The 21,939-nt window shown below is 43.6% G+C and overlaps 1 protein-coding gene across 17 annotated transcripts in view; it reads right to left on the bottom strand.

Moving 5' to 3' along the window:
* Positions 1 to 21,939, bottom strand: part of EIF4G3 (eukaryotic translation initiation factor 4 gamma 3) — a 148,797-nt gene that overhangs the window by 60,774 nt on the left and 66,084 nt on the right. For 13 of the 17 annotated variants that reach the window (XR_012676960.1, XR_012676962.1, XR_012676959.1 and 10 more), the window contains 5 exons: positions 18,949 to 19,044; positions 13,696 to 13,728; positions 5,146 to 5,325; positions 4,485 to 4,599; positions 369 to 469 (listed from right to left, as the gene is read on the bottom strand). Coding sequence is in view for 13 of the 17 variants with exons in the window: in XM_075171938.1 (XP_075028039.1) it covers positions 369 to 469; positions 4,485 to 4,599; positions 5,146 to 5,325; positions 13,696 to 13,728; positions 18,949 to 19,044 (525 nt within the window). In the remaining 4 variants the exon portion in view is untranslated. Of the gene's footprint in view, positions 1 to 368; positions 470 to 4,484; positions 4,600 to 5,145; positions 5,326 to 13,695; positions 13,729 to 17,434; positions 17,549 to 18,948; positions 19,045 to 21,939 lie in introns of all 17 variants that reach the window. The other 4 variants (XM_075171934.1, XM_075171935.1, XM_075171936.1 and 1 more) reach the window with 2 other exon arrangements.

The following is a 21,939-nucleotide window of genomic DNA, read 5'->3' as shown; positions in this document are numbered from 1 at the left end:
GTTTGTTCATTCCCACCCGGCTCTTTGGTAAAACTCGAAGCAGCAGCGCAGGCAGCAGAGGATCCCAGGCTGGGGGAGACGACGCTGCTTTCATTTGTGTTCGTTACAAACCCGGCAAAAATATTTTCCTTTTTGACTGGCTGAGATGTCACGAACTCAGAGCAGAAAGTCCCCACGGAAAGTTGAAAATAAGACAAACATTGCAGCATTCTGCGATGTTTAATTACACTTAGGCACGAAAGGTAAGACTTAGCCTCTCGTGTGAAGATAAAGCTCAGTTTTAAGCTTAAGATCTTTATTAATTTCCTTCATCCTTAGAACCAGGACAATTCTCAGAAGGGATGTATCAGTTAGTGATGATCACTTACCGTTTTCTTCTCTCTTTTAGCTGGTGGAGGCTGCTGCTGCTGTGTAGGCACTATGATGGGTGCTGACTGATACACTGGCTGACTTGGGTAGAAAGGTGTTCCTGGGAGAGGACAAGACAGAAACAAGAGTGAAAAATTCAGTTCATTTGTTAATGAAACAAAACCAAGCGCAAGAGGTAAAACTGGCCACCGACTCCTCCCTTCCTTCAAAAACCAGAACTTCTAACATCCAGCTGGTCACTGGTCTGTGTTTTGCTCTTCCCACTTCCACTAAAACAGAAGCTGCTTCTACATCAAGACAAGCGATTAAGTCCCTATTACTTTTTTCTTCCCCTCCATGAGCAGGAAAAAAAATGATCCCGTGCATCCATTTCTGAGAGGCTGTTGAAATCACCAAGGCATGAAAAGAAAAGTGGCCCATCCTTGGACTCCTTGGACTGACAAACAGGTGGGTTTGTTGTTTGGGTTTTTTTGCCTTTGTAGAGAAATTCAGTCAAACCATTACAAAGAATTTGCAAGGTCAACTGCAACCGATTCTGAAGCATAGCCAGAAAATTTAATTACAAGCAATGTTCTTCTCATGCTGCAACACAAAAAAAGCACAACCACGGTTATTATTGCAAAATTACACCGCACTGTTGATTACATTCATAACATCCAATATAGTTTCATTATGTTTTTCTTTATGGAATAAGACTGGCTCAAAATGGCCGAGTGCTTAAAAGACGTGCCAGACATCAATAAAGGTGGCGTAGTAGAGTTGTCTTCTCTCTGTGGATCAGAGATCAGGTGAACTTGTTAAGACGGTGCTGCTTTTTTTTTTTTTTCCTAGGCATGGACTGCCTGCTTGCACTTGCATCTGGAGCAATCCGATTTATTTTTCAACTGAACTAACCTTTAAATGGGAATTGTGTGTGTATTGTGTGTCTGAAGCCAAAACGGGAGGTTATTACTATCTCAAGCAAACGGTGAAATCCAAGACAGCCCAGCACAATCCAATTTGCAACTTCAAAGGATGCATTCCTCAAACTGAGAGCTGGAAAGCAAAAACTCAGAGCAGGCTCCCTGTCTGCGTGCTCAGAACAAGAACTTTGCTGAAATAGCAGGCAGGTACCTGAAAGCGGAGAGCATTGCACGGCACTGTCATCAAGCTGCTAAAAGCTCAGCCTGCTATATTCACTCTCGGACGCTGCAATTAAGGCGGCTTAAATGACTCAATAAACTTTTCATTTTGAACTTCACGGTAGGCAGCGTGACTTCAGATCCAGCCTCAGGGCACAAAAGTCTCCGTCAGCATCTCCATGGCTTGGGAAGCGAGAATCCTCCTGCCTCTTTCCTTAAAAACAGTGACGAAGCCTCAAACTCTTCCGACTAATGCTTTGGCCAAGCTGGCTGGGTGTACAACGTGAGTTTGGATAACATGAGAGGAAAGGAGCAAGCCTGGGAGCCCTGCAATGCGTTAATTATCTTGATTTTTAGTTTCCTAGAAACCAGATCTAATCAGCCTGTAACGCGATCCCTGCCAGAGAGCGAGCTACTCAAGGAAGGACTCTTCCTTTATGAAAAATACTTCAAAAAAAGCAAATCCCGAAAAGCGAGAGTAACTTCTGGGAAGAAATATAGCTTCTGTGGCAACAAGCCAAGCGTGTTTTTCAGTGCAACGCTCTTTGCTCTGCACCCTGCCTTTTGATCCTTTCCAGTTCAGCGGCACCCTTCTTTTTATTCTCCTTCCTTTCCACTGATCGTTTCAAGGTCTTTCCCAATGTAGCACGGAAACTCACTGATATAAAAGAGAAGGATAAATTGCAAAACTGAGACAGTTAAAAAAAATGCACTGTCCATCTTCACAAGCTTTGTCTTCTGCAGTATTTTCCCTTATCACCTTCTTTACAGCCTGCCGAACTGCGATGATTTTGACGTCTAGCAGCCACACTGGCTACGAAGTCCTGAGGTTTATGGGAAAGGGCACTGCCAGCAGCATTATCCATGCCTCTAGTGTAAATATAATTGTCTCCCAACGCCATGAGCAGCGCCTGGTGAGAGACTGAACATTTCCAGTCCCTATATAAATAGCAAGGAAGCAACAGGAGGGAAAGATGGATGAGTACAGGCAAACCTGCAATCCTCCTCCTCCTTGGCTAAACCTTCTCTGCCTGCAAAACGCTCTGCGTGACAGAGGGCTCCAGCTTCGCCCACTGATGCTCTGCAGACGCAGCAGCCTAAAAAACAAGCCGGGACTGAAAGATGACAAGCCTCTGTGCAAGAAACCAGGCGCTTTCAGGAGTGGAAAGGAACCGGAAGGGAACCTTTTCCAAATTACAGAAGTGAAGACAGACAAACGGCACTAAGAGAGCAGAAAGTAAGAAAGCAGAGACCTGTAACGGCAGAAAAAATGAGGAATACTGCGTAATTTCCTCATTTAGCAGATCAGATTTAAAGAGCCATTGCAATATTTCTTCTCTCTATTTTTTCTAGGATAAGCAAACAGGAACTAGCTGCCTTATAATTGCTCTCTCTCCTTTTATTCAGAAATTGCATAACCAGGTTTGAAGGCTTCATGGCAACCTTCCAAAGTAGTCCCACTAGCTCTATATATACCAAATAAATTAAAAAAAAAAAAGGGGAGGGGGGGAAGGGGAGGGGGAAAAAAGGGAAAAAAAAAGGAAAAAAAAAGGGGGGAGGGGAAGGGGGGAAAAAAGGCGGGGGGGGGGGGGGGGGGGGGCGGGAAGAGTCCAGACCTTTTAAAATGATAAGCAGGGAAGCAACTGGGGCTTTTCTCCCCTTTAAAAGGAATCTGTATTTGTGAAGAGCAAACATGCAATTCTGCCAACAGTACAGGTTGTCATTGTTCAGCCTAGAAGGTAATCATTCACTTCTAACGCTCTGAAATACCAACAGCTAAAGCCGCACGGAAAGTTGATAGTATCTCTGCCCCCAACAGATTACAGAATGCGCGTGGGCAGGTAGCAATCAGACTGAACAAAATACCTCAAATTTTATATCGAGAGGTGAAAACCCTTAAAAAAAAACCCCCATACCACAGGGTGATGACTAGAATCATCCTGGTGGATTTTTCAAGTGTTCCCATAAATGAGCAAGGGAAGGTAAATAAATAAAAAACCAGAAGTGATATACGTGACTGCAAGATACCTAATTCTGCATCTCATTCAAATACAGCTTGCAGGAGCTGATTTGTTTTAAATATCAAAACACAGATGCCACAGAAAACCTTATAGGGGACTGTGATGCAAATATGATATATATTGTACATGGCAACGCACGGGAAATTATTAAGAAAGGACTTAATTACTTATATGTAAAAGATGATTGCCAAGAGAAGAGGCATCATGGGACACTGGAGGACATGGGGTCTGCAAACTGGGACCCCAATGAGAGGTCCTGGAGGAGTGAAGGACCGGTGAGATGCAGACAGGAGGGATGCCCAGCACTGGACATGCAGTCTCTGAATTTTTAGGTGCAGCTTTGAAGCTGCAAATATACTGAATGTAGCGTGCCAAACAACCACAGCACGCACAGCGACGTTGGGCAATCTCCCAACACTTTTGCTTGAGAAAAGGCAAGACCAGGAGTTGCCCGTTGAAAGGAAAATTTCAGCCTGTGCATGGGTTACAAACTCTTCGACTGGACTAAGGTGATCTTTGCAGCATAAGACCAGTGAATCAAACCACATGGCTTGTTCTTCTCCTTCACTAAACGCCGAACAAGGAACACAGGGATAAGAAACGTTAACTGCCGTATTGCTGTGAACATATTCAGGGCATAGCTCAATGGAAACCAGGGCTGCCAGATGTATTCACAATACCTTAATAAATAATAATGATCAAGCAGGGAATAACAAATAGCCACTATTCTTGTTCACATGTGATTATGGGTAGCTCTGTGAGTTGCAGCCTTTCCTTAAGCGCTCATACAAACAATACTCTCTTATTGTGAATTTTTCAGGAGTGAATAATAAGGGCTGTGACACAACCAAATTGAGCAGCTATTTGAAGTTCAAACAAATGCTAATCCATTTCGCTATTATAAATCTTCAGCTTGACAACAGAAAAACACACCCAGAAGATACTTTTTAAGAAATCTCCAAGCAGAACTTACCATAGGCATTGGGGAATTCTCCAGGACCCGGTCCTGGATAAAAGGGTCCTGGTCCTGGCGGCTGAACAGGATACTGCTGCGGGGGCCCAACGTACGGAGGGCCACTGTGCCGATACTAGGAGGGAAAAAAATAACCATCAGTTTACAAGGAGCTGGGCAACTTCACGCTGTTGCATACAGAAATCGAGCCCTCCCAAATCAACAGGGGTCTGATTATCAAACCGATTAATTACAGATTCCGAAATGTTACTGTCAAAAAAAAAAAGAGAGGTAAGCTATGTCATCTGTAGACAAGACAGGGAGGACATGAGAGCTGAAGTAGAAAACTTCAGTAGAAGTAGAAAACTCTGAGGCCCAAGGTTTCAGAGTAATTGTAGAGCTATTAAGTCAATTCAGATACATTTATAGCACTAAACACATTCCAAGGGCTTAGTCTCACACGGTTTTTGAGGGGGACCTCAAAAACTAGAAAGGTAATTTATTCTTACCACCTCTGTGCACAGAAGAACAAATACTTCATACAGAAAAAGGACAGAGGCTAAACATGCAACTACCAGCTTAATTTCCCCTCCCTCCCAACTCTGCGGCAGGTCTTGAGAAAATCCAGATGGAGCAAACGTTGCTTTGCAGTTCCTTAGGTGGCCGGACAGCGTATGTTTACCTGTGGTATACAGTACTGGGGGCCCTGAGGCATCGGGTAGGGCATGGGCAGATGATTAACCATCATGATGTGTTGGTTGGTTTGATACACCGCAGTCGGCGTCTGCGCACCAGGACGGATGGAAGGGCTGCTGTTCTGGATGGTAGCTCTTGGAGGCTGTATCTGAGGCCTCTGAAAAAACTAGGGCAGGGAAAGGGGAGAGGAAGGAGAGAGGAGAGAAAACAAAGAACCGGTCAGGCTTGCTGGGAAAAAATTGGAAATATCATTACAATATTGTAATTATAATGCTACTTCCAAAGGGTTGCCACGCATTCAGAAAACTGCAGGACAATTTCTGTTTATCTGTAAATAGCAAGATCATGTTATAGCCTTCTATTTTACAAGGCAGAAAAAAGGTAAGAAACTTTAAACTCCAGTAATTATTAGTTTGTATCTACTGAATTATACAGCTCAACTTTCAGAGCGAACGTTAGAAAAATGATTTTTGTCAAATATATTTTTTATAAGGCGGGTTGACTGCCAAAAAAGCCATCTTTATAAATATGCTAGGGAAATAAAAGATCAAGGCAGTTCCAGAACAGCTCAGAAGCCAGATTTTTACAAAGGCCAGAGGCACCTCGTGCCTATCCTTTATACAAATTGAGCTGGGTGACTTGTCTTGCCCTCCGTTTTCAGAAAGGTGGCAACCTCTTCCAGGGTGGCACCAAACTCTTCTACCACGTTTGCATGAAGTGATGCCCCACGCAGATGGACCAGGTCCAGGAAACCAAGCAACCCGCTGGTACACGCTCCGTTCTCAACCCTCACGCGCTGGGAAAGGCATCAGCATCCACGGTATGGAGCATTCATGGCACTGGAAGACCTTGCTCTGGAGCCTTTGCAATCTTGAAACTCAGTCGGTAAGATATGCATCAAACATTAATGCATTCACTAACGGAGTAATGATACAAGTGATAGAGACACTTATGCCATGCAGAACCAGGAGTTAAAATTACCTGTATAGGTCTGAATCCTCCCTTCAATAACGAAGCAAGAAAGCAGCAGGAAACAGAAAGAAAGCCAATGGAACAGCTTACAGATCAATAGGAAGGAATAGGATATAACATGCACCCTAATTGCACACAATTCCATTCATCTTTCTATCCTGCTTTGACTAATCTCTTACAGAAACAGCAAGAAAAAGACACTGAACTGGTACCAAGGACTCTTCTACCAGAATCCCAAGGCAGGGGTCAGAAACTCATCTAGAAAAGTTTTATATGGAAGTATAAAAGTTTAAAAAAAAAAAAAAAACAAGAAAAAAAAGAAAAAAAAACAAGAAAAAAAAACCCCAAACCATGATTAAGTGCAGGAAATATGATGCTACAGAAAGGCTTTATGTTTACTCTGTTCCTAAAACATTAAACATTCCTCCTTTCTGGTCTCTTTCAGTGATACAGAGACAGATAAAGCAGAAACCCTTGCTCAAATCATGGATTTGGTCTCCACTTCTGCACCAAGACTGGAAGGATAAGAAATGCCACGTATTTAATGGTTAAGCAAAAAAATAATAATAATTAGGTCATCATACATCACATCAAAGGCTGCTGACTGATGAAGTGCATCGATGAAAATAGTCTGTGAGTAACTACATCATAAGCGGTGAGAAGAAAAGAGAGGGGTAACCACTAAGGAATGAAAGACTGAGCTGGGCTTATCTGCCTCGGCATTCGGAGAATGGAGTAGGGGGCGGAAGGAAGCTGTGATGCCTCTACACTTGACACGATGATGAACTTAAAATGGTCATTCTGGTGAAGACTTTATGACGCCTAAGCTCTTCCCATACTGAATGATTTCTCCAGGAAAGCCACGGATGACTCCCCGTCTCAGAAATCCAGATACCATCAAGATGAGCGCAATGCTTTTACCTCCAACCCTGTGAATCTGGATGAAGAATTGTCGCCGGCACACTGTACAGTGTGACCTGAATTAGAAGGCAACTGTTGGGGGAGAAAAGTCTGGTAGCGAGGGTGCAGAAAGAAAACCAGTAGAGCAACACACTGCCAGGCTCCTGCGTTAATAAAATTGTGTGGCTGTCTAGATGCAGGGGAACTACACGAGTGTTGCATGAAGCAAGGGCACACGCTGAATTTATGGTGAGAATAACTAGAGTTTGCAATTTTTCAATATCCAAAGACACCAGAAAGTGTAAAAGCCCTTTCTTCTTTCACTGCAAATTGCTGAATAATGACTATTTCTAACCTGTCAGCGGGTTACAGCAGAAGTCTCCCCAGAGCTGGCGGTATGGGGGGAAGTCAATAGCCACCACGGTTCTGTATTTACGCAGAGTGAAAATGGGCTGGAGGTTGAAGCGAGACCTGCCTCTCTACTGACAGCAACTACATCCACAGGGCAGCGCGGAAGAGCCTTCATCGCAGAAGACAGGAGTCCTCCACCGGTGCGAGTCACAGACGTGGACCCTGCTCCTCAAGTTTCTGCTGCACCCACATAACCTGCTGATAACATCACTGAAACCATTGAGGAAAAAACTTCTAGCGATGGAAACTCCTGGTTTACGAATAGCTTTTCATTTCTGTCGCTGGCACTAAGAAACTCCATTTCATGAAACACAAGCCGATTCTCTTCCCTGCCGTAGCAGATGGAAGGAAAGCACGCTCTGTGCACCAAAACGGGCGGTGTGTTGCACAGGCTTGCTCTTCCATCAGGCATTGAACACCACCACGGTAGTGCTAAGCTCTTCTACAGCAGAAGGAGGACCTTCTGCTCAAACCCAACCTCTCAAGAACACTCTATGCTGCCCGCACCATTGCGGAGGTAGCTCAAATTCAGAGATGAAGGAAAAAGGAGGATTTCATTACTAAAAGGAAGATGGACACAGCGAGAAGAAAAGCAGATCCATTATTCCAAGCAACAAGACCATCAGAAGCTTTTGGAAATGCCAACCAGAGATCTCTCTGGCAAAGTCTGAATTATTTGTAGCTACTCCACTTCCTGTAAGTAACACCAAAATTCTCACGGAAATCAGGTATCATGATAGCACTGTGCACCTGATTTGGATGTGGGTTTTACCGTTCAAAACAAGTATCATCTGGTTGGCAAACTGTTTTATGCTCCATCCTTGTTCCTGTCCCTCCAAAGCTAAGCTAGCAATATTCAAAGTCGTTCTTAGAAATGTTTCACTATTCTGACTTGATTTGCTAAAAAATTCACCTTGCAAGGTCAAACAGATGCCTGCACAGACAACATTATCAAGTAACGCTAATGATGTCCCATGGGAGAACATCAGGAGATTAAAATCTGAGATATTTTGTCTCTATTTCTTCTAATAAGTCCAGGATTTGGAGTGGAGAACATACAGGACCCACTCAGGACCAGAACGAAGGTACCCTGGGCCACAGCAAGGCTTCTGATAGAAACCCTGCGTTACATCAACCCTTCCTTGACTACTTCCTTCAAAAATTAACATTAAGTCCTGCTATGTCTAATTATGGTCAAATTAGTGTGAAACTTGCTACACAGTCGTTCAGCAACCAGTAAGGACCTGAGCCGTGGTCCTCAAGGCACGGTCCCATCCCTTATCTGTCCAACTCTGTTAGGGGGGATTTCTTGGGTCATCTTGGAGTCAGTACTACTGGGCAATATGGTCTTTAACTTCTTCCTTCCCAGGGTTGCTCCCCCGATGTACCTACAGAAGAGCACAAGTAAACCCTCTCGGACATTGCTTTTATCGGCTGCCTCAAGCTCAACTCTTTTAGCCTGCTCGTTTAAAAAGCTCTCATGATCCAGCAGACCTTCATCTACCTGCTCAAGGAAGTCTTTCTGGAAAATAAAAAAGCAGAATTGCGCACATGTTCCAGACAGGGTTTCCCCAGTACTTCCCAATACAGCAGTATTAACTCCCTATCTCAACTGGAAATAACGTCTGTGGTTTATCTAAAGATTGCATTGCACAGGTGGCTTCAGCTGATGAGCTCCCACTTCATAGAATAAAAACTTCTCCTTGGCTTGCACCTTGCAATGCTGGATTACGCCTTGCTTCCATCACGCCGGTCCTCCTCGCACAGAATCCCTGTGCTAGCCGCATTTTGTAGCTTTGTACTCATTAAGTTTGCTGCAGACACATACCTGCTATTTGTGCCAGAGTAATTAACGCTAATATTAAGAAAATCCACCTACTAACCTCCTGCCTACCCCTCTCAGCACCACCCTGCCATTTACTTCTTAGTCACTCCTTACATATACACACCCGATATCCTTTCATTAACCATCATCTTCTCCTGCTTGATTTTCTTCCCACATGACCCTGTGTCAAAAGTCTGCTGAAGGCCAGCCAGATAAGAGGCTGCCATCTACAAAAATCAATGATAAGAGAGCACCAACCTCCTTCTGATAAACCACCACTGCATTTTAATTGATTTTCTATTTACTCTGTATTTCTAAGCCATCACTTCCAGTGAAATATCTGTGGAGCACTCCCTCCGTACTCTAAAAGCTTCACTGAAAAATAAACTTGTGTCAAGAGCACTGAAAACAAATCTATGCTAAGCTTTGCCCATCGAACGCAACGTGCATAGGCACCCGTCTATTTTTTTCTAGATCGGATCAAGGCTGGCAGTTGCGATGGGTCCACAAAGCCCTGCAGGAGGTCGCGGAGAAAGGAAGCAAAAGGAAAGTTCAACAAGTTGTCATCAAATCAAATCGCACGCCCAATTAAGCTTCTCATACCCTGGACAGCCCTGTTATTAATTTTCAGTCTTTTTGGTCCCACCAAGAAGGCTGGTGGGATAACCTGGAAGAGGGAGGAGGTGCCTGCACAGGCCATACAGCAGAAACCACGTCTATTGCAGATGAAAGTTGGCCGAATGTTGTATTTGATCTTCCAAACTTCAACACAGGCACCAGGGCTCGGCTGAGGAGCTGCAGCCTTGAAACGTAAAGATCTGCTGCCAGAAGCAGGAGCTGCAGCAGAAAGCCCTCAGGTCCACATCTTGCCTCCCCAGTGGCCACCAGCAACCTAGTAGCAGCCCGTGGGGCACCACACAAGACTTGTTTGCCTCCGACTTTCTCAGTTTTATTATTTACAAAAATGATAAAATGGGGGAAGAAAATAAAAAACCCTTTTTTTGTCAACCATGGGATTTAAAACCAGTAGCTCCTTCCCACATTCGCGGATGAAGACCCAGAAATGACTACGGCAGCCGTTTCCAACTGCTTTCTAACTCGAGATTCTCCAAAAAGCTACAAAATGGGTAGTCTTGAGTCAGCTCAGGGAGTAAATTCCCGACCTCTCCAAATCACAAGGCTTTTTAACGACAGAGCACGGCCAAGCCCAGCTTTCTGTTATATAAGCTATACCCAAAAGAACTCGAGTAACCCCAAGCTAAAACTGGAACAAACTACAACAGCAACCTCAAACTAAATTAGTCTGCCATAAACAGTAAACTAATCTCAAATACAGTTATAAGTCAGAAAGGGAACTATGACATTTCAGTTTATACTTGTAATTATTTCTGGTTTTAATTACACTGGCCTCTTCTGAGCATCCATTTTAAAATAACCCATATGCTCCTGAAGTCACTTCCTAAATTAAGGGTTATTCTACATTTTGGACTTCAGATCAGAAGAAAAGTGCTATTTTCAATTGTGCTTCATGAGGGTCAGAAGCAACAAAGTGACTCAAAAGCCTCTTAGAAAGAAAAAAAAGGGATGCTCCGTGCACAAAGCGGGAAGCAGAGCAGCAAGCCAGGCAGGGTCATAGCTAAGTCCGCTACAGCATTTCGAGAAAAACACAAGTTGGCAGTATATTTAAAAATACTGCCACAAAACACGTTGTAGGGCCCATTTTCTTTCTCCTATAAATGAGACTTTTCAGCGGTTTCTTGGGTAACTGTGTTACCGGAATCAAGGATTACGGATACATTTAACTTTTAATCAGAACCACTACAGCTATTTTCATTTGACTTCAGCCACTATTAGTATAGCATCCTATATCTCATTCTAGTATTTTCTCTTATACAGAGTTTGATTACACTTTCTATAGCATCAACTGACTATCAACCAGCAGGGCAGGCATTCCCATCCGAAAAAAAAATGCTTATAAAGTTGCCAGTCAACTTAAATCATGCTAATTTGAGTACTTTAAAGATCTAATAATTACAGGAAATAACATTAAAGAACAATCCCTTATTTGACTGAAAAAGACACAGAATCAATACGAGGCATATGTTAATAAAATCACACTGGGATTGACACAGGAATCATTGCAAAGCTCATCTTGCTGCCGCTTTCTAGAAGAGCACGTTATGTTGTCGCAACAAGTATTAACACCGCTACGGTCGATTTACTTATTTAGTACTTTTTAGGTCACAAAATCTCGAAGTCTGTTGCTTATGTTACACAATTTAACTATTCCAGCATATTAAAGGTTTCCCACATGAGAATAATAATTTATGTTGGTCTCAAGAATCCTCTAAGTCTGGGATTTGGGATGAATTTGCTCCAACAGCCGTGATCCTCCTGCAAGGGTTGGTGGCAAAAATCCCTCTCTCCGTCCCCAATCCGCACCACGGGCAGAGACTGAGTTTTGAATTAAAAGAAGTAAACAGCTCATCTATAGGCCAGGCTTCTCTGTGCCTGTCCTGATCGAGCACATCACAGATATAACTGGGAATAAAGCCTGAAATGTTTTTCTAACGGTGACAGCTTCTCTCAGATAATTATAAGCAGACTTCAAATACAACAGAGTCAAAAAAATCTAACTGCAACACAGTTAAATATGTAGTGATAAAATCGGGAAAACACTTGGAAATTACAAGCTTTAACCTGCAGGCAGGGTCATAACTGGGTCCAAAAGAAAGTTTTAAATCAGGTTATGACAGACTGGTGGTAGAGTCATACCAGTAAAGCCACCAAGCGCTGAAATTGTTTCCTCCAAGGCTGCGCTGCCTCGAGACTTGTGGTCCAAAATCTGCTTGCAGCAAGTTCAGTAATTTTTATGAGAATATTAAATGGCTCACACTGAATAAATAATTTGCCTTAGTAACGACCTATGAAAGAACCGACGAGTTTCTGAACAGCGATGCATTTTCAGTATTGCGTAATATAAACACAGACCTGAAGTTAAGGTCAAGAACAAAAGTTTCTAAACAAGATACTAATTCTGTCGTTCCCGACGTTGCCCAGTCATCCTGCAAACATTCCTCCACCACCGCCTGCCAATGCAATCCCTTGCCACGCACAAAAATAATTTCTTTCTCTCTCTCTCTCTCTCTCACATGACATTTGCCTGCGAGCAAACAAGTGCAAATGCCTCATTCTACTTTTTAAGCCTTTTTTTTGTCCTGCTCTGGAAGGATGCCTGCCTCCATCCTGCTCTCTGAGGTGGAAGGAACAAAGCCTATCAGCTGTTTTGGGTGTCTCTGCCCACTTTACACACTTACCTGCTCTCCCGAGACAGTACTTTCCCAAAGGTACTCATCTCTACAGCATTAAACTGCTCAGACCAACAGGAGCGAAGTGAGAACAAAATAATTCTCCTGGAACAAACCTCTGACTTAAACCCCCGTCCCGACATCACTGGAGTTAATGGGATTTTTTTCTTTTTTTTCCTATTAACTTGGTGGAAACCTGTTCCTTCCAAGCCAAGAGAAGGAAGAGCGACACGGACACAACTGAATCTGGGAGAGCTTTCCTGCACTTGTCGTGCCTCTCCTCCTCTTTTCCACCCGTCAGTGCCACCTCTGTCCCCTCATAAGCTACAAGAAGCAGCAAAACCAGACCCCAGGGGAAAAGGGTTTTGGCAAAGATGAATGTAGGAGTTGATAGAAAAGACAACTTCGGACACCTTGACTAGGACAGAAGGGACCTGTGCATCTGTCCTGACGCTGAAGAGCTCCTCTGGGTATTTCTGCCACCCTAATAAGAGCTGCCCGTGAGTTCCATGAGCCAGAGCTATTCCTAATTTTCATTCTTCTTAATTAAGCGGTTCCTTACAAAGTCCAAGTCATGCAACAAGAATACTACAAAGATTCCTAAATGTTTGGCTTTCATAGGGTGAGTAAAAACAACATTAAGCAATGTAATGATAACGGATAACCAGGCGTATCACACAAAAAACGTATGAATTGAAAAGTCCTTTGCCTTGCTCTGAGCTTGAACAGTAGGATTTTCTCAGGGATGTGAACGCCCGGTTCTCCTTGACATCTTCAGTTCAGGCAACTTAATCCACGGACTAGTTTGGGAAATATTCGGCAAAGTTTCTAGCGACTTGAAAAGGCAAGCAAATCTCACGAATACCTGGCAACGATCTCTACAGGTTCTCCTTTCCTATGGAAACGGCGTTAAGTGGGGTGGTTAATGAGTGCAGTGACACCAATTGAGAATTAAAAGTGTTACTCTGTGTTGCAGGCAGCTTGTTAGCGGGGTTATGCATGTGCTAGTATCTACTAACGGGGCTGGTTTCGTTCCGAGTTAGTGGGGGAACCATCTCCAACCACCCGCCTCCCCCAGCCAATTAGTTTAGGATGATAATGAAGGGGCAGGGTACTGTACCTGGTGATGGGCAGGTCGAGGCCCCGCTGCAAACTGAGGAAAGGCGGGAGAAACAAACACAAAAGGAAAGGCACAAAGAGTCAGAAACACCACAACAAAACCAAAATGTCACACTCTATGCAAAATAAACCCACAAGGAAAAAAAAAAAAAAACAAAACAAAACCAAAAAAACAAACCACAAAACAGTCAAAAGCTTTGCTGCAGGACAGTGACAGACAGGTACTGAGATATAACGAGTGAACATCGCTACGGGGGGAAGTGTGCTGCTCGAGAGCTGGGAGATAAACAGCCAAAGCTGCTAGTTATTTTAAAGGCACTCTAGTGTATCAATGCAGGCATTCTTTATCCTGCCTGGGGAAAAACAAACAAACAAACAAAAAAAACCCCCCAAAACCAACTTAAAACAAGCAGCAGTGGCGCTTTTAAACTGTTTAAGGTGGAGGTAAATGGTTAAAGCAGCTGGACTCTGAGCCGTTCCAAATATTTGGTGGGAGCAGAGGATGGAGACTCATGGTTGGAGAGCAGCTAAGAGCCAGGTAGGCACAGCTCGTGTCCTGCCGGCGAGGGGGCCCTGGGAAGCTCCCTGCAAGGCAAAGATCAGCAATTCTTTGCGCGTACACACAGTGCAATTTCGTTTTCAGCTTCCCCCCTCCCTCCCCCGTAATGATCCCAATATAACCCTCCTTAATGAGTTGGATTTGTCACCCCCATCTGAAAGCGAAGGAGACAGGTTAACCCGTGACGTCCCTGCGGAGCTGAAGGCATCAGCGGTAGAGCTTGGCTGGAGAACAGGAGGTCCTGATTCCCAGCCCTGAGCTCAGGTTACTAAATCACTGCGCACTCACTTGGGTCACGCACGGAGGAAAGTAATCAGAATTTAACATGCTCAGTAAACATTAAAAGCATCTTCCAGTAAGTAACTGATTGTTAAAATAGAAATAAAAATGAATGCAAGAAATGGAAAATAGAAATAAAGATGACAAGGTATCCTCTTCCAGAAGCCGAGTTAGGTCTTTAAACCCTGAATTCTCAGTGTAATCAGCAGAGCTCCACGATGAGAGCAGATAAATCTGTTGATAATAGCTCCAATAATTAAACGGAGCAAATGAAACTAGATCCCATGGTGGCTTTTCACCCCCCGAATGCCTCTACCTGTTGCTAGTTGTGATGGCTTAGTAACGTACGGCACGTGCCGAAGCACACAGTACAGTCCACCCCTGCTAATTCATACTACAGGGACTCGGTACGTTTTACTTTCTGCCTGAGAAGAGTGATCAAAACTGGCTACTAATTACTGATTTTCTTAAAAAGAGGTTTTTTTCAGTAAGATAAAGTGGACCGGGGTTCACTTGCAGCCCTACCTCCCAGCTATTTTAATGCCATCAAATATGAGAAGCAAAGTATAAATATTCACTGGTCCAGCTGATTTTCTCCTTTATAAACATTTTAATTGCCTCTATTTAAGATTTCCAAGAACTAGCCTACTAATACCAGTGTTCATGTGTTCCTTCTACCTTCGCCTCATCGTGACAGTTGGATGAAAAGTCATTAAAACCTTCAGAAACGAGAAAATATGCACACACAGACTATTTCTAGTACAAGAGTTTATAAAGAATGACCTGCACTGATTCACCGAATAAAGAGTTTTCCCACCCTTGAAAATTTTCCCTAAGCCTTACATTAAAGAAAAAAAAAGCAAAGCATGGTCATCTTGTAAGACTAAAGAGCTAAAATTTCTGTTTTAATAGCAACCACAGGACAAAAGCACTCAAAGACTCTCAGCATCCTCCCAAGGCTCAGGGTGCGAGGAGGACAGTGGCTCTGCTGATCGGTCCTACAGTGACGAGGAATGGGCACCTGGATGAGTCTCGGGAGGTGAATGCACTTCAAGTCCTTATTTTCCTAAAGGAAGAACTTCTCAAAAACAGTTCAAACGCCTTAAGTTTGAGAAAAGGGAATAAAGCTTACCCTGGAAGGGCTGACACAAGCCTTTCCGGCAGGGCTACACACTCCATGTTATACACCAATGAAAAAAAATTAATCAAAAAGAGAATGATGGGGTGCAATAGCCTTGCGTTGCTTAATTTCGGGGCCAAAGTACCTCTCTTATCACTGTTCCACAGAACAGATTTGTTCTCGCTGTGTTTAAAACAAGATCTGGAAGCTTATATCTTAAGAAGCTAAAGTACATTCCATGGTGAAAAGTAATATGCGGTACAAGGAAAAAAAAAAAAAAAAAAAGAAATAAAATAAAACCTCAAAGTTAGTGAAAAATACCCTAATCTATTTTGCACTGGTCACCATTGGCTATTGATTTTTTTAGTTTTTAATTTTTTTAAATAATTCAGGTTGATAGGATTTATTCCTATTAGTAGCTGTAAGCAACAGAACAAACTGTAGTCACTGCTGGCTCGGATTAAAATAGACACTTTGGGGTTTTTTTTCCTCTGTCCGACGAAGGTAGTAGATAGAAAGCAAAACTTCTTTATGAAACCTGGGTCCAACATTTCTGCCACCCACACTCTTTATAGTCCTGCTCACTGCTTTGTGGACAGCGGGGCATGTTCTCTGTCTGCTGATGTTGAGCTGGCACACCTCAAGTCTCTCTGAAAATAACCACTTCTGGCTCAAACACCCTCTCCGATCACGTTTTTTTTTGGCAGACCTCCTAGAATTGGAGAGTTTGTGTTAAAATCACCTGGTGCTTGGGGCTGGCATCAGCAAGAGCTAACAGATAATTTTCAGCAGCGCTGAACGACTCTGATTTTGTTTTCCTTCCCCCAGCTGGAACTGCACTTTGAAATTCTCGCTATCGGAGTGATGCTACGATGCTAACGGGGAGAAAACATGAAGCCAGTTGGATTGCAAAGGCAGCTGTCCTGGAAGGAACAGAAAAGCCTGAACCGTGCAATTGCCAATGGCCCTCGGATGCAGAAACAGGATGGAGGAAGCTCCGGCTGCTCGAGGAAGCGGGGTTAGGATCAACAGCCTACCTACCCACACCAGCCGCACCGGCTGCGTGACGGACGGGACTGTGCTACGGAAGCCTAGGGATGGCAAACACATCCCACCGCCTTCTTCGTCCCCTCTTCACCCTCCCCTCACCACCAAAAAAGACGGTTAAAAAATAAATTAAAAAATAATAATTAAAAAAAAGTAAATCATGCCCAGAACAAAATGCAAGAGTAGTTCAGGACCGGGCTAATCTTGCATTTGTTTTGGGGTGGGGAGGTGGAATGAGATGTTATGGGTGCAGCTTTTAGTAATGGGGGTGGAAATGGTCACTAGCAGAGCAGATGGCAAAAACTGCATACAGGAGAGTTTTTAAAAAAAAAAAAAGAAAAAAAAAAAGAAAAATGGCTGACAACTGCAGACAAATTCTTCCTCGATACCTCCTCTATAACGGGGCCAAAACCCTACAATTTGACACATTTTCCGGCCAAATTTCCTGAAGACGTTGAGCGGCAAACGCAAAGTCGCCCTGGTCTCTGTCCTACACCAGGTCAGACCCTCCCAACTGCAATTCAACTTCGGACCTTGCGTCGCCACTTAACCTGGCAGAAACTGCCACGGTAGCTCATGCTTTTAGCAAAGAAGCAAAATCAGTGCATTTCTGTAGATCAGCCAACAAAAAAGATGTGGTAAAAAAAAAAAAAAAAAGAAAGAAAGGAAGAAATAAAAACAGTGCCATCGGCACAATTGCCTGCAAGAAGGAGTACAGTTTGTTATATTGCTTACAATGCAGTATTTTATCCAGCCTCTTCCAGCCAGGGACCTGTAAACCGGACTCTGTTCCAAAACCTTCCTCCTCTTCCAGTTGTCTGTGCAATGTATTGGCACTGTTCTGCTGGGCTGTCAAAAAAACTGGTTTAGAGATGCAGCTCTTCAGTCAGGTTTTTGCTCCAGTTCTAACCATATAAACTTATTTGTGCTTTTCAACAATTAAAGATAAAGAAGATGATTATACTTACTGAGAAAAGAGGTTTTTTTACCATCAGTATCCCACGTTACTGATCAGAACGGGGGACTAAGGAGGTTGGGGGGGATCCGTTTACAAATTCGCAGCTGTCCACATCACAGAAACTTCATCAAAACTGGCGTTAATTGGCTCCTTCATCAACACAGAGGTTAACAGGCCTCAGAACTAACCCTCCTGTGAATGCCCTGGAGGCGAAAGCTCCAGAAGCGGGGCAAGCGCATCGGTGCGGCTGCGCATGGGGGGAAAGCTTGCTCTGTATATACGTGTGTATATATATATATATATACACACCCGTTATGTGGACAAACAGAAGACTTCTGTCTCGAGGCTTTCAGTTGCCACGCTTCAGCAGCGTTCATCTTACTCTAAAAAGAGAAGAGTGCTGGGAACGGTGCAGTGGTTTTATAGGTAACCTGAAAGCGTTACGACGCAGATGTGGATTTGCAAGAGGCGCAGGGATTGCTGCTCCCTTGGCTAACTGAGGCTTGAGACATCGTGATGGTGAGCTACCGTGCCTCCAGAAGCTGGGCTAAGCATCTGACGCCCTAGGAGGGTCTCCCAGCATCGTGTGGAACTGCGCTACGAGCAGAGATTCCCCAAAAAGAGCCTGGTTCGGGGAACCAAAGTCCTACAATAGCAGAGCAGTATTACAATACACACACACACACAAAAAAAAAAAAAAAAAGATTACGGAGGACGATCAAACCTAACGTTGGATGAAAAAGGGGCTTACCACAAAAAGATCTGGGTACACAGAAGCTCTACGTTAAATGTGTGAGCACCTACAGGGTGCCAGGCAGTAAATGGTTAGAACTGATCCAGCGGCACTGATTTGGAAGTAATGCCCACTGGAGACTGAGTGCTGCTGCAGAGAATCGCTTTCGTTTACTGATCTTTGGTCTATCACTTTACATAATACTTCCTTAAAGAAAAAAAAAAATGAAGAAAAGAGAAAGATTCTGGTAATGAATCTAAACTCTAAAATGAAGTGAACCTGAAAGCAACTATGCTAAAAATAAATCATGTTATTTGAATGTAGATGAGAATCCCTCCATTGCTTCTTTTCTGATAAGCCACTTTACAAGAAAAATTGTCCTACCAGGACAGTGTCTGAAAAATTCAATCACGATTTCCCATTTGGAACATGCTTCCAGTTCAGTAAAACAGGCTTTCCAGAGAACCGGCCAAGTGCTATAGACACCAACATACACACAGAGAAACACACAAACGAGGAAGAAAGAACATAAGATAATGTAAACATGGGCTCCCTTACCGGTGAGCGGGTCTGAGGCTGGGTGTTCATTGTTTGAGGGGCTTGAGGGTACACCAACGTGGTTGGAGCTGCATTCTGTCCTGAGGGGTAAGGAGCCTGCCAGGGAACAAGAAAAGTAAATAAAAAATGAGTGTATCAAATGATTCATCCCAAAATACAGGAACTGGGCACGTTATCAGATGGACCGCTGATTAACACTGAGATAAAGGTGATTGCGATAGAGAAAGCCTTCTCCGTCAAGGACCCATCCAATTTATCAACACTACCCTAAGCTCCCCGAGTGACGCAGCGGAAAACATAGCGAAGAGACACGTCAACGCAACACCGTGTCACCGAAACCCTGCGTTGTCCGAACCCCCAGCCACGTACTTTCCAAAAGCCTCCTCTGAACCTGTTTCCAAGGAAAGCTGGAACTGTAGGTATTGCTGATAAATCTTCCAAAATCAGACAAATGACAAGAAACAAGCTCGAATGCATTTAATACAAGCCACTGCTGCTTTAAAGCGTTTGCAACACAATGAAATGGCCCAAAATCGTTACAGATGTAAGGCAGACTATGGGCTGTGTAAATTTTTCATAGTTCCACCGATTTCAATAGGCTATAACAATTTATCCCACCAGATGCTCTCCCCATGTTATTTGCCCAAAGTAACAATAAACTGGAGCTGTGGAGTTATGCCGATTACGCATTTTAACGAGACCTTTAGAAATAACTTTTCAGAGCACCTTTTTCCTTTTTTTTTTCTTTGAACAAAAAAATAATCACTTTTCTTTTTTTAAATAATTTATTACTGTAATGGCATTAAAAACCAGCTGCTAGCCTGCAACAGCCTTCACTTTCAAGAGGAATTAGCCCAAACTCTACTTGCTGCCCTGTCGCTCCTGCACGACTCCATCGCAAGCCGCTTCTCCAGCTCCTCAGCTCTTCCCCCTTCACTGTCGATCCCCTGTGGTGCCAGCTCTGGATGCTGGCACGACTGATGGTAACCACAGTCCCCCTACCAACCTCCTGGCTATGTACCACCAGAGGTACCTGATGAACAAAGGAGCTCATCAAGTCTTGGGTCTCCTCTGGGAGAAGGTCTTTGGGCTCACTTTACAGATTACGGGAGAGGATACGCTTAAAAACATTGCAGTATCTTCCTGTACACGGAATTAGGATATATTCACGCTGCAAGCCTTGCTGAAGAATCCCTTCTCATCTTTGAATTTCATGGCCTTGGCATTAAAATTCAAGAGCAGGTCTAAGGAATAAAGGGAACCGTTTCAGTCCATAATGTGGTATTGAGAGAATAGGTTTCACTGCGCCAGCCCTCAGGCACATTTCAGAGTATCTTTGATTTGAACTGTGCTATATTTGGTTTGAATAATTAAGTTTTTAAACAATAAAACTAAGTTATAGTGGGTAGGCCAAACCTATTTGTATTAAAGAAAAAAGAAACTTATAAACTTTTAGCTATCAAGAGAGGTGATTCAGCACAAAGCCTGAAGCCCTGTTTGAGGCAAAGAGCTCAAGGAGTGGTGTAGAAACAACACAAACCACGCTGTTTCTAGAAAGAAACTCAGTCCTGAGGCCGGCAAAACTTCCAAGTCTGAATTAGCAAACTACGCAAAGTATAATCAGGCATGTTCTGGCTTTCAAGGGAGAGTCAACCAGTCCTTACAAGATGAAGGATGTATACTTTTAAGGAAAAGAAAGCAATTTAAGAAGAGTTTTTCGTACAAAATAAAGTGGGCATATTAGTATACCATTGGGTAAGGCATGTATTTACTTCTCACCTCCCAGGCTGCCTCCTACAGCAGAGCCACAGACCTTACCGCAGCTCAGCCTCTGCAGGCCTTTCCGTATGAGCAAACGTAGGACGGTTTTGGAGCAAGACTATGGCTTGTTTTGGAAAAGCACCTACTACATATGATCGCCGAAAGACATCTACCACCGAGTGCCCCAGCACACACCGACCAGCGTCCTGTGCCTTGCAGAGCGTCTAGGAGACAGCTGGGGTCTCTTTTTTTCTTCTTTTTCATCCCTAGACATAAAATCCCCGCTTAATCTCCTGCTGATCAAAATACAAGGTAAATGAAAATATAGTTTGGAGGCAATCCAATCAAAGAATTTTGCAGTCTCAGAAACAAAACAAAACAAAAAAACTCCAAAACATGGTGGCACGGGAGGAGGGGACTGAGCATACCCCAAAAATAGTCCCATCCCAAACACCCACTGCTGCAATACCTCCTGATCCTGCTCGGGGACCGCACTCAAACTGATCATCAAAGAGCAAAACTTAAACACGAATACACAGACACTTAAGGACAGTGCTCCTACTACACAAGCTAACTAGGCAGGACGTTCTGTTATTTGCTACTTGATTTTCACACTGCTTTTTGGGTCAAAGAGATGTTAAAAATGTACGTCTCCAAGTATATCACTAGATCTTTGCTGTGATTGAGGACACCAAAGCACGCTCGGTAGAATATTTAGCTGTAGAATGTTGCTCTGCAGTAGTTTATATCAATGCAGTAGAAAAGAGTCTGGTTCAAGAGCAATTAAATGTTTTTATCAGCTGCTGCTATGGAAGCAGCAACCCCCGGCAGGTAAGCAGGGCAGGTTTTCCGCTGCCCCTCCTCTCCAGGAGCTCACTTGGTCTAATCCTCTCTAGCCAGCACTTCCCTCCCGTCTTACTACTGGCAAAACCTCTAATTCATGTTAACAACTAATTTGCAAGAAGTCTTCTGATTTTTTGAGATGTCAGATGCAGCATCAAATATTTTCCCCTTTTATTTGACAAGTGTGATTCTGCTTGAGCTGTTCGTGTCAATGCTGTATAATAAACAGTGTGTACCATATCTCGCAGCAGTAATGACACCACAGCAATGAGCGATCGCAGCACGGCGTAGAATAATCGAGCACTAACGAGACGCGGGGAAACTCTGCTATCTTTTCATCCACAACCTAGAGAAGTTGTCCCGCATTTGTAGTATCTTGCTGCTGAC

The sequence above is a fragment of the Calonectris borealis genome, chromosome 23 (assembly GCF_964195595.1).
Source record: "Calonectris borealis chromosome 23, bCalBor7.hap1.2, whole genome shotgun sequence".
In the NCBI taxonomy this organism is placed as follows: domain Eukaryota; kingdom Metazoa; phylum Chordata; class Aves; order Procellariiformes; family Procellariidae; genus Calonectris; species Calonectris borealis.
This window is presented reverse-complemented; position numbering and strand designations above follow the sequence as displayed.